Source organism: Triturus cristatus, chromosome 3_1, assembly GCF_964204655.1.
Source record: "Triturus cristatus chromosome 3_1, aTriCri1.1, whole genome shotgun sequence".
Classification (NCBI taxonomy): domain Eukaryota; kingdom Metazoa; phylum Chordata; class Amphibia; order Caudata; family Salamandridae; genus Triturus; species Triturus cristatus.
Window position 1 is genome coordinate 353,748,215 of NC_140583.1, and position 13,132 is coordinate 353,761,346.

At 42.7% G+C, this 13,132-nt stretch overlaps 1 protein-coding gene across 1 annotated transcript in view; it reads left to right on the forward strand.

Moving 5' to 3' along the window:
• The window catches only part of MPHOSPH10 (M-phase phosphoprotein 10), a 169,686-nt gene that overhangs the window by 102,623 nt on the left and 53,931 nt on the right, over positions 1-13,132 (forward strand). The window contains exons 5-7 of the mRNA XM_085644088.1: positions 6,302-6,443; positions 10,779-10,846; positions 12,370-12,507. Coding sequence (XP_085500214.1) covers positions 6,302-6,443; positions 10,779-10,846; positions 12,370-12,507 — 348 coding nt within the window. The remainder of the gene's footprint in view (positions 1-6,301; positions 6,444-10,778; positions 10,847-12,369; positions 12,508-13,132) is intronic.

A 13,132-nucleotide genomic window follows, 5' to 3' on the forward strand; every position in this document is an offset into this window, starting at 1 on the left:
TGGGGAACATTCTGACGGATAGATATGAACAAATTCTGCGACCCCTAGTCCACCCGGATCAGTGCGGGTTTGTACCCGGCAGAAATACATCCCAAGACACCAGTCGCTTGTTCCACATTCATGATTAAGTGGGAGATTCGCACCCTAACGCGGCCTGCTTAATTTTTTACCTCAAAGGCCTTTGATACCCTCACGTGGCCATACCTTTTTGCCGTTATACAACGAGCAGGAATAGGTCCAACTCTCCTAACGTACACGCAGCTCCTCTACACCAAGCTTACATCTCGTATTCTAATGGGCCGATACATAACGTCGCCATTCATGGTGGAGAGAGGTACAAGACAAGGGTGCCCACTATCGCCCCTGATCTTCGCCCTGGCGATAGAACCTCTGGCTATACGATTACGCCAGGAGGGCGCCAAATGGGGCATCCCCATAGCGAACACCGTGCATAGCATCTCCCTGTATGCGGACGACCTCCTCCTATACATCCGAGATATCACCGTGGACCTCACACCCATCTGGACAATCCTAACTGAGTTTGCGGAGGCGTCAGGACTTAAAGTAAATTGGGATAAATCCGCAATCTACCTACTGCACCCCAACCTCGTACCGCAGGAGGTACGAATTGGTACTTAGAGCCTACCTTGGAGCACAAACGCCCCCAATATCTCTGCATCCGCCTGTACCACTCCCCCGCCGCCATTTATGAGGGCAATCATCGCAACGTGCCGGCATCAGATTGGTGGTGGGATTTTGGAAGATTTCGCTAGCCCCGACTGGCCGTGTGGCCATAGTTAAGATGATCATTGTCACAGCTGCTGTACCACTTTACGAACTTACCGGTAATTCCACCCAAAGCCTTTTTTCATGACCTAGACTCGCTCCTCCGCTCGCCCATCTGGGGGCCAAACAGACACCGAATAGTCCTTTCTAAACTGCAATTGCCCACCACACAAGGGGGTCTAGACGCCCCCTCCTTCGAATCGTACTTCCTAGCGGCGCAGTTACAATGGCTATCGTACTGGACGGCGGGTAGGCATACAGGTGAAACAAATGCGACTCGGGCCCGGTCCCTGCCCCGGAACTCCGTCACCTGCTGCTCCCACGTACCAAACCACGACGGACATATCCTTTGCAGGTATCGGTGGCCCATCGATGTATGCAAAGAATGTTGAATGTAGCATGTCGGCAGAGACCCCACACTACTCCCCTCGGCTGCAGCTAGGTGGTTGGCCCAAACGGGAGAAATACTTCACAACTACCATGCTCCGGATGTGGACGGACCACGAGAATACTGAGGCTGAATCGCTGTTCTCAGATGCGCAGCTTAGACCTTATGACCAGCTCATGGAGGACTAAGATCTCCCCTCGGGACAGTTTTTAACCCACCGACAGCTCCTAGAAAATTATCGGCCACACTCTGACCTTTCTACAGGCGAGCCACCAACACACCCGGTCATTCACACCATCCTATATATGGGTACGGGCCGGCATCTAGTTACGTGGCTGTATATGTCCATAAGAGAGCTTACAAATAAACCACTGCTTACTCTCCGAGCCAAATGGGAAGATGAACTTGAACGTCAATTACACGACCGAGAATGGGAGAGGGCCCTAGCATTCCCCAAAAAAGTGTCAAGGAACGCGCTTTTTAAGAACATACAGTTTTATGTCCTACATAGAGCATATCAAACACCAGCACGCCTACAGCGCTTCTACCCGGACACCCAATTTCTCTGCCCCAGATGTCACTCACTAGACGCGCACTTTCGTCACATGTTCTGGAACTGCCCCACCATACAACCGTACTGGTCTATAGTCTTGGAGACACTCAAAGAACTCACAGGTCTTACAGATATACACACATGGGAGGCAGTCGCTCTCTGAATATTCTGAAGACCAAAGACACACAAAGTGCCGGTCCGCTTTGCGACACTAGCAACGCTCTTAGCTAAAAGAAGTATCGCCATGAACTGGCGAGCCACATTGGGCCCCCAGATAGAGGCATGGGTAGGAGCGGTATAGAAATGGGTGACCGCAGAAGAAGAAACACTACGGGAGGAGGCGGTGAAGGGACTACGGAAACATTGCATATCTATGGAATGGGCCTTATTATGACACCAGTTCAAGCAATTACACACGCGTACCGACCGAAGCACTTCTCAACACAACTCAACAGACCTTGAAGCACGAACCTCAAACGGGAGTACACATGACACCGCCCCCACCATCCCAACCGAGACGTGATGCACAAAAACTCCACAGTGCACTGCACCGTATACTGCAACTGGCAACGTTGCCCCAATGATAGCCAGTAAACAACGTTGTGACACGCCTACAGCCTATAGTGGACGTGACCCAGACGCCCTACCCGATGCACACACCCTGACTCCCACCCCCCCTTCCTCAATGCACCCCCAGTTTATTCTCCCCAGTTCCCTCCAAACATCACTTTACAGAGAGGATAAGTGGACTGTAACGACAGATGCCCCCTCAGAGTGCAGGTTCTATGTCCTATGGCTGAACAGCAATACTACTGTCGCTCAAATAAGTACAACGAGATGTAATGTGATTTTATTGCAAAACTGTTAATACAATTTTTTTTTTTATTAAAAGCAGGATATTATAAAACAGAAGGGTGTGAAGTGTAGATGTAAAGGAAGGGGATTTTGTGACAATGAACGGGCTTCACAAAGGGGGAACTTTTAACACCTGTCGGGGAAGAAGAAAGCAAATAAGTCGGTTCTTTAAAATGGTCAAAAATGAAACCATTTTAAGGTGGAATTATACCAAACAAATGTGCTGCCAGGCGAGAAAAATGGAGTATGGTGAGGGAATGTCATCAGTAGAAAACAGTGCAGAAGTGTTACTAAAAAAATGCAACAGAGAAGAGGGGATAGACTGAGGTTGAAACATCTGGTGGGAGGTGAATCCAGAAAATGTTTTGCATTTTTAAATAAAGTTCCGTCCCCTTATCTTTCAGGGGTAATTGCATTAAATCTGCATAGTCTCTTGTTATGTGCCATGATAGGACAGTTTTTACCAGATGACACCTTTCTTATTGGTCAGCTACAGCGGGAAGAGCCTTTTCCGATTATTTTTTGGTTTAAATCTTTTTTAAGAGTTAAGAATTCCATACATTTCGCTGAGGCTGAGTTGTAATGATATGGACTGGCATCTCTACACTGTCAAAGCTAATTGTCACTGCTGCTATCTTTGTTTCTAATAAAAATTGTTTATTAAAAAAAAAAAAAAGAATTCCATACATTTTACCATATTATGTAATTGTTCAATTGTGGTATCTTGGAGTTACAGGGAAATTAACTCGTGAATCAACAAATACAGAAAATAAAACCATACATGTTAATAACGAAACAAGTAAGCTCCTTTCCACAGCATGGGGAATAAAAAAAGAAGGGAAAATAAAGTGTCAGTGTTACAGAGCAATGTCCTATAAAATGTCAGGTTTGAGATTGGGAAAGGAATTCAGGGCCGAGTGTCTAGTATATCTGGTGGATGGCAGGTGACCGGAGAGTTCTCAGCATCTGCAAGAATCGTGTCCTCCTCGGGTGATTCAATGGTGGGTAGCAGGGTGGGAGGGAAGTCGGCCAGTATAGCGTCCCAACTGGCTGCAAGAGGGTATTTACGGAGGCTTCTCGGATCTTCCATGTGGAGGGCAGTGCATGGAACATTCCCAAGCAGTGACCGCGGAAGGAGTAGATGATTTCCTCCTACGGGGGATCAGGCTTGGAGGCGCCCCACACCGATAAAGTGGGTAGTGACTGTGTTATTCATCCCTGTGACGCAGGCCTAGGAGGCTCACCTTCCATGTAACTATGCAGTGTGGATTGCCCTGTGCAGTTCGACAGGTGTGTGGTCACGCCTAGCAGGCGCGCAAGCCCATTGGGCTCAAAGGGCTTCAGCCCCCCCCCCTCCCCTCCCCCCTTCCCTCCTCCCCCCCCCCCCCCCCGCACACCCACTCGTCGTGTGTGGCAGCCCAGGCTGAGACTGCTTCCTGGGCACACCACAGCCGCACCCGAGTAAAAGACCATTTGCTTGTAAATGAGGCTTGTTGTTTTTCACCCCTTCTTAGAGCCCCTGCATCACTCTGCACCATGTTTAGAGTATGGTGTGTTGGTCAATAACTTTGGTCACTGTACCCAAACACTGTGAAGTCTCTGCACAGTACTCCCACATATTGTTAGCCAGCCCAATCCTAAGGTATACCATGACAGCTATTTATTTATTTATTTGCAGAGTTTTATATAGTGCTGGCTAGACCCGGAGGTATCAGAGCGTTTTACATGAGGATCAGCGAGTTACAGGTTACACAATTACATAGCCAAGTATAGACATAGAAGAGAAACATGAGATTACAATAATATGAGTTATTAACACGTACACACGTCTTAAGGGGAGTGAAAGGTAGAGGGGGAATGGTTAACAGGGGTAAGGAATGCAGGTGGAAAACACAACGGTGAGACGAGGGAAAACCTGTCCGATGTCCGGCTGGGTAGGTGACGGGGTGAACCGGAGCCAAACTCCTCTATAGCTGCATAGGACAGATCCACCGGGCATCGGCCAAAGTTTCTCGGGCACCCATCATGGAGTTGCTGGGAAGCGCCGTCCACCTCCTCCTCCAGCTCGCCCCCAGGTTCAGGTTTGGTGCGCTTGTTGTTCGGCTTAAGCTCTTTATCTGCCATGGTTTTTGCAGTGGGAGGCTAGTAAGGGGGCACTGGGTAGATGTCAGTTTTAGAGAGAGTCTGTGTTATAGATAGGGCTGGGATTAAAGATATTGCGCACCCTCTAGTACAAGCAGGATAAAGCAGATTAGTTAGATTGTTGTGGCAACCTGGAGGAACAGGAGAGCCCTGACAGAATCCATCAAGGAAAACAAGCAGTAACAAGTAGGTCTAAATCGGCCAAGAGCTCAGATCCAATCGCCTTGTGCATGGATGCCATTTTAGGGTCAGGCAGGGCCCTTTGAGGCTTCGGTACATCAACAACCCCCACTTCAGACCAGGATAGTTGATGGACTCCTTGGTAGGGAGAATATTGTTCTAAGAGCATAGAGAGGCAGCTGCTGTTCACGTAAGCCCCTTTTAGGAGAACAGATTTAAATTCTTATTCTGATCCGGATATAGATATTGTAGACAATAGGGGAAAGCAAATTGGCAATAGTTCAGAGGTGGGGAAAAAGTGACACCAAAGAGATGAGAGATCTGCATGATGACCGCACTGCTCAGAGGAGTCCGTGGCGCGCCAGGAAAGAAACCGGGGAATGGCCAAGACGTGGCAGAAGTGCAGCTAAGCACACATCTCCAATACATGAATGCGCTTATCTTGTCCCTAAACTGTGATAATTTGATGATATGTCAATAGGGAAAACTGAGAGTAGAGTCGGTATGAAATCTACAAGTAAGGAAAACCCATAAAAGAAGCAATTAACCGGCTTAAAGGTTGAGTTATTTGCCTAGGTCCAGCTATATCTTGCATGCAGTGAACCTTCCTTTGCCTGCTATTGTCAAGGTACACCCATGGACACTCTAACCCCATCTGCTCTTTCTCTTGCACACATGCCTATTTTTATGCTCCATTTGTATTGCATGGGCAGTGTTTTTCCTATGCACATTCTTGAGGTTTTCCTTTTCTGTCGCTTTTGTTATGGCTCAGATCTTAAGAGTATGGGTTCTTTTCATGCTAATTTCAGTGCAATCTCACACTGGTGGAAGCAGTTTCATGAAGAGTGATGTGTCCATCATTTTATTGAGGTGTCACTTAATGAGCTACTCGAGGATTATTTCATAACTGTTTTGTCCCAATTTAGTTGTGCCAGAAGTCCTTTGAAAGGTTTTGAATTTGAGGAGAAGAGCCTCTAGATACCCATTGCAACTAATTTTGTAATGTATTCATTTTCGGCTTATCGTTGTGCTAGAAATGTTTTCTTCTGACCTTGGCGTGGCTCATTTTATTTCAGATCACTTTGAGAAAACCATTGGTCTACTTTTTAAAGTGGTTTCACAGATTTTTTTTTTTTTTTACACATATGCTTTTATTTATGAATTACTTTTTAATAAATGTTTTGCTCGTTCAAAAAGTTTTATAACACACTTCAATCCAAAGTTAGTTTATTTTTCGTTTTCAAATTATTCCAAACTAAGCGCATTTACGCTGGCTGTTGACGTATTTTGTTTTTGTAAAAATTCTACAGACCCAAATCACACGGTGCTGTTATTATGTTCAAATCTTTGTGAATAATGCATTTTCTGACTTATATTTGCTAATATTTTTATTTCAGATGGCCGAAAAAATCAACGATCTAGAGAAAGATTTACTGAATGAAAAATCGTGGCAGCTCAGGGGAGAAGTCACAGCTCAAAAGAGGCCTGAAAACAGCTTACTGGAAGAAACGTTAATGTTTGATCATGCTTCCAGGGCAGGTAAATTCCCTCATTAGAGGGATTTTGGCATGGGGCATTTCATGCAAGGAAATAATAAAGGTGAATAGTTTTGTTCCTTACACCAAATGTTTAGCAAACACAACTTCGTATCTTTTTTTACCTCTTTGCGGAAATCACGAGGATACATTTTCTATGAGAGATTTAAGGTATTTAGTGCATGATTTATTTATTTGGCAAAAGAAACCATCTCCTAAACAATCAAGTATTTTGACAGCATGGGATTTTCATTATTTTTTCAAATCGGGTGTTTGATAGACGGTGTTGAGGCTCCTGGTACAAAATGAGATTCTATTTCTGTCTACAGTTTATACTTGCTACTTTCCATTCTCTTATTATTTGTTAGTTACTTTTGTCGGTACAAGTAAACTTTTCTGCTGATGGTCTGTTTTTCTGAATGGCATATCTATGCCCAGTGCCCCTCTGGTTTAGTCTCTGCTGGGATTTCCTGTTTAACCCACATGAGTGAATTCCCTCCATGCTGCACCTTTCACAGGTTCACTGACAGCCAGCTGTACCCAGACCATCATTGTGAGAGTGGCTGGAGCTATATACCTCAAGACGTTACCCCTTTGTAAAGGAAGGGTATTTAAAATTAGTTTGGTGATTCACTTGGTCTATTAAAACTACTGCATTTCACTTATCTGTGCAGATATTTTAGTTATTTGCATGTGTACTCGAGGGCCTCCTTTTATTACTTAAGGGCAAAAAATATTTTTGCCTAGACAGGGTGGCAACCTTATATGAGTAAGTAATAGTCCAGCCAATATAGCAGTTTGGTCTATTATATCTATAGAAATTATGCAGTGGAACACGTTGAGAACTAATTAATAAGTGGTACCAATATGTATTTTAAAGTTTCGTTTTGCTTTTGGTTCAGGTGCACTAGTAATGAAGTGAATTCTATGCATTATTTTTAAAGTTTACTTTAGGAGAGTTAGATTCTAGTTGCACCTCAGAGACAGGACGGGCATAGTAAGGTGTTTTGGATATTCGGATCAATCGCTAAACACAGTTCAGAAAGGTACAATGTTGAGGCGGCTTCAGGAAAAGAAGCATACACAACTCTGTTAATTAAGAGTCACTTGGTTGCACCACATTTGAGGCATGCGTTATGCTATTGACTGTTTCCTTTATAGTGTTGGATACTGCTCATTATGCACAGCTGTCCCACTAGAAGTGGCTCATACTTTTTAAGAAGCAACATTGGTTCCTGGCTGTGACATTTGATGGTTTATAGCCCACTCAGGGATTTCCCCAGAGTGTCTTTGCCAAACGCTAACCATTATAGCAAGACTGGTGTCTATTTTCCTCTGAAGGATATTCATGGTTTGGCTTGGTATGGATCTCACCTTTTGCGCTAGTGATTTATTTGATGAGGGTGACCCTTTCCTTTTCCTTTGAACTCCATTTTTGTAGGTTAAAATCAATACCTAGTACAGGTTAGAGATCAAAGTAATTTCTGCACTAATATCCATATATTCAAGAAGGATCAGTCACACCTGACCATTTTAATCCAGGAACCTTTATTTCACCCATTTACTTTTTGGCATCAAAATATCCTTAACATAACATATTTTACACTTTGTGTGCATTGTTGGGGCAATATTGTCTCACATTCATATCATCTTACCAACTGGGCTGCTTACTTTAGGAGTGTCTAACATTTCAAATCGTATAAAACGCCAAATGCTGTGTGATTAACCCCTTCAGTGCCCGCCCCTTTCCCCGCCCTGTGCCGGCGCTTTCATTAGCGGGCGGGGTTTATGACGAGCTGGTCTCGTCATGGGCACAGCGCAACCGCGGCCCATGACGAGACCAGCTCGTCATAGGCATTGAAGAGGTTAAGCGTACAGTACCATATTTGATTAATCATTCAATCCTTAGTGTTCCATTCCCTGAGAAGACTCTCCATAATCTAGCATGCAGATGATTCTCCTCTTTGATCAGGGGTGCTAAAGATGTAAAGACCATGGCTACATGATACCAGCTAATAATGGAAGTCTGCTAACTAGTTGTCTTAATGAAAAATGTAACTATTGACCTAAGGATCAAGAAGACTGAAATAAAAATTCCCTTCTCCACCACCTGCATTCATGTTTAGATCTCATCTACAGATGGCTAAAAGTTGTCCTAGGACTTCTTGTTAACCATACCAAAAACATAGAGTGGGCTTTAGAGCCAACCCGTTGCTTACCATTGGTTGACTTTTTCTCTCATTTGCTTGCTTCTTATTAAATGCCTTACCTGCCCATTCTTGTTTGTGAGTTTATCCCTCCCTTGGAGCATAGCTTCTTTACGATCCTTTTGATTGAATCCTCCTGCTGCTCACATCCAGGGAACTACTTTTTTTTTCTTTTTATACAAGCATTACTTGAGTGTATTTGTTTTCTTGCTCTCTCTCAGGTTCTGCTCCCTCTCAAATACCCACTCCCTCCATGTTGCTCTCAACGAGCGCATTCCTAGCTTCCCCATCGGCCCCACATGCTCTCTTTCGCCCTACACTGACTTCTTTTTTTAAATTTCTCTTCCTTGGCTCCTCCTCCACCACAGCATCAACTTGTTTGTTGCTCCCTTTTCCCATTTTCTGTTACTTCTGCCCCAGCCGACACTTGAGTTGCTCCCCACACCACGCAGTTCTTCAAATAATGTTTATTGATTTTTTTAATTCGTCTGTGCCAAAGAAGTGCCTTTGCGCAAGTAAATGTTTTTTATTTTTACTTATTTAAATTACCGCTCTAAGTGACGTCTTGGAATAGTAAATAAAATAATAGATAAAATGGTGCTGTGTTGTTCTGTAGGCACCACGTCATCATGCATGCTCATGCATGCAGAATGACGCTGCCCCTAGCTGCATCATGATATGTACGTACGCATGTGCGAGTTCGCTTCACAAAACTTTTTTTCTTTACAACTTATTTTTCTAATGCTGTTGAGCATCGGCAAAAGGAGCATCTTCACCCCATAAAAGACATTTTAGAGTCCTGCTCCAGCATCCTAGATTGCCTGCGACAATTTAAACACATCCTCCTTAAAGTAATTTTTATACACTAATTTTAGGTTTTTTTGTATGCAGAATAGCTACAAATCCACTACAAGGCTTCTGACTTAAAAACACATTTACGACCTACCACTAGCCCAAAAGCAGAAGTCTGGTTTGTCAAGGGACTCACATTGGGGGACTATCTATGACACATTCTTGACCTTCTTCACCAGCTTTCCTTAAATGCTTGAATGTAAAAGAAGTATATTTTTTATTTCACACCAGGTCCTACACAGTAGTAATCCAACACTGCGGAATAAATAGAAAGCTGGGTCTCAGGTCCATCACTATTATGCTGCGAATTATTTTGCAACAATTTGCCCACGCTGAAAGTGTATTAGCCACTGAGTTGCAACTCTCTATCTTGCTATGCACACATCCCTGCCTCAGTCAATGTACTGAGCTTCTGAGAAGTTATTAAGATGCCACCTAATTTTCTAAAGCCTCGTCGTGTCCTGCAAAACATTAATACATCTTCCCCACCATGTGGTTAACAATACCGTAGCTAACGTGAGGACAGGTACTCATCCCAGCCTCCCCACATAGTTCCTATCCTTTCCCTTGCCCCATAGTACCTTCCTTCTGAAACATGGTATCTGTAACATTGGCGAGCAAAAGCTTCACAGGTCTTAAATTTGAATCGACAAGCACACAACTATGAGGTATGAAGCAGTTCTGTCTGCACCTATTATTTATATATCCATATGGACTACGCAATGGAAGGACTGCTCCTGAAACTTTGAATCCATAAACACTGATCTTAGCCCCTACACAGGATAATTCACACTGAGAATGCTACATAAACTCAAGGAAATCAAATACGATCGTAAATAATTTGGTCTATAAAGGAGCAACAAGTATTTGACTTCAGTCTTGAGGGAACATATAAAGAGGACTCTTTATTTTTTTGCCCTGAAGAAGTCCGTAAGGACGAAACGCATTGGCTACGCAGATTTTAAAAGAAGAAAATTGAATAAAGAATTTCGAAATAAGACCTGCTGAATGGACTAATGTTGTCTGAATCTACAATATCTTATCACATATGGTATTTGTGGTGTGCTGGATCATAGTGTTTTGCTTAAATTTGAATCGGTTTACTTGAGAGTGCCAGAAAATGGTATTGTAACTGCCAAGTATCATGTGAAGCGTAATAACGCCACTCACGGAATCCAGTCAGTGTATGGAAGCAAGTAACTAATGTAGCTGTATGTCAAAATGTGATTTGATGGTAAATATACATGTTTGATGGCGTTCTGCATTTCTGTCTTTTCTAGCTCCAGTAGTCACAGAGGAAACCACATTACAGCTCGAAGACATTATTAAACAGAGAATAAAAGATCAGGTTAGTTAAAGTGCAGTAGCATAATGTTTTTATATGACTTTTAAGAAAACTGTCAATTTGAACCAAATGTCAATTGTAAAAGATTGGACCTTCATTGTATATTTGGAAGATAAAACTCAAATGAAAACCTTTTTATGGTGTGTCTGAGTAAATTTAGAAAAATAAACCGAAGAAAGCACTTATTCATACGGCTGAGGTGCAGACAGTAACTTTGTGGTGAGAACTCCTTTTCGCCACTTACTGTGTTAGTGCAGTGTGCTTAGGTAATTCAGGAGGCAATAACTTCCACGTGAAGGTGAATCCAATCATTGGATAATAGTTAACTGCTTCTTTATTGTGAGTTCTTTCAGATCTGGATAAAGCACCACTACATCTTGCATGACATGCCTCTCACTATGCCTTGTGTTGGTGCACATCTTTAGTGTGCTTTGTATTTTTCATGATAATGCTCTCAGTGCGACGGTTATGCTCATGCATGAGCCCCATGCTCCCTGTGCCACTCGAACCAAACTGCACCTGACTGATGTCCAAATAGGCTGAAACTATACTTGGTTTCCATGTGTTCTGGTTCAGGGAGTATTGGCTTGTCAGTTCAGACTGGTCTGTTCCTTTTGAAGCAGGGCCAAGGCTGATTTGCCAATGGCATGGGAAAACAATTATGAACTGGGATGCTCCCCCCTAGAAACGACTAGTGTCTGAGATTAATTCTGTCATTCTAGCCATCTCTTTTTAGTATTTTTCATTCTACTGCTGATAAAAAGCTGTCTTACTGGCCAGTAATGTCTGATAGTGTCTATTGCTGCCAACCACAAGATGACTGGCACCCCAAAACCTTGTCTGTGACCAGGCATTGCTCAGCTGTTTGTTTTTCGGAAATGTTATGCACAGAAGCCATATGGAGCGGGTTGCATAGCTATCATGCAGTGGCCTGTCACCAACAATTTAGTCTCAAGATCTGTGTGTTTTGTCTACAGTTTCTGCTAGACTCTAAGAACGTTGATGCAAGAGACCAAGCTGCTTCATGTATACAAATGGAGTCTTGGCTATATACTCAGAGATCTCTACTATTTTGCCAATTGGGAATGTAAGCTGAAACCACCGATATAATTGCTAACACTATCTGCACGTGCAGGTTTAAATATTTATGTGATGAAATAATCAGGGATCAACTAGTCAATAGGACAAATATTATTAAATTCAAGAAAAAAATTATTACTAGCACTACCTAGTATGTTTTTCTGCCCCTGGGTAAAGAAAAATAATCCCACACATCATTTTGCGTGTCTTGGAGGAGGAACCTGTTTATATTTGGGGGCATGTGACATGATTTGGATCCTTTCTTAATCAATTGATTAGCATTCATCAGTTTCTTTTGTAGATGTGGTTGAATGTAACTTAGCAGGTCCGGGAAGTTGTCAGCCATTGATAGAGGATATGAGTGAAGAGATCGCTTGGAAACATGTTGTAGAACTACTAAATCTAGTGAAACTAATATCCCTGACATTATTCTTTTCTGTTTTAAGTCCTGGGATGATGTAATACGCAAAGAAAAGCCTAAGGAGGATGCATTTGAATACAAGAAGCGATTAACATTGGACCATGAAAAGAGTAAATTAAGCCTTGCTGAGCTTTATGAACAAGAATATGTGAAACTCAATCAGGTAAAACATGGTACACTTTGGAAGTTTCTTTAAATAATAAATTTGAATATTGTTGGCTTAACAAATAAAATTTACACTTTCGTTAGGCATTGTAGCACAAAAAGCAGTCATGGATAACATGTATAATTTTCCTGTGTGAGAAACAGCAGCAGGCTCTTCAGGTTGATCTTACAGACTGTTGCTTCTGAACTTAGATTGAGACAGCTGAATTAATGCCCATAAAAATGCACATGATTGACGTTCTAACTCAGCGAATGAACTACAGCATTGTACTTGCATGAAGAACTACAAAATTGTCTTCAAATCTTGGTGCGCAAGCCCATGGTTCCAAATTATGGATAAGGCAGTTAATTTGAACAGTGATGGTGTTCTGAAGTACTTTATCTTGCATTGGAATACCAGTGTAATTGTGCCTTCATATTTGCCAGAATGACAAAGAACCAGTGAATGCTGATGAGGGTGAGAAGGAGACTTTCTTTTGGAAATCTACACTTTGGAATTTTGTACATTCCAAATCAGTAGTAAATCTAGAAAAAAATGTAGACTCCTTTTTTCCCTAGAATTGCTGTTACATCTGTGACCCCGCTCTGTCTTCTTCTTCTTCTTATTCTATCGTTTAGCTGCC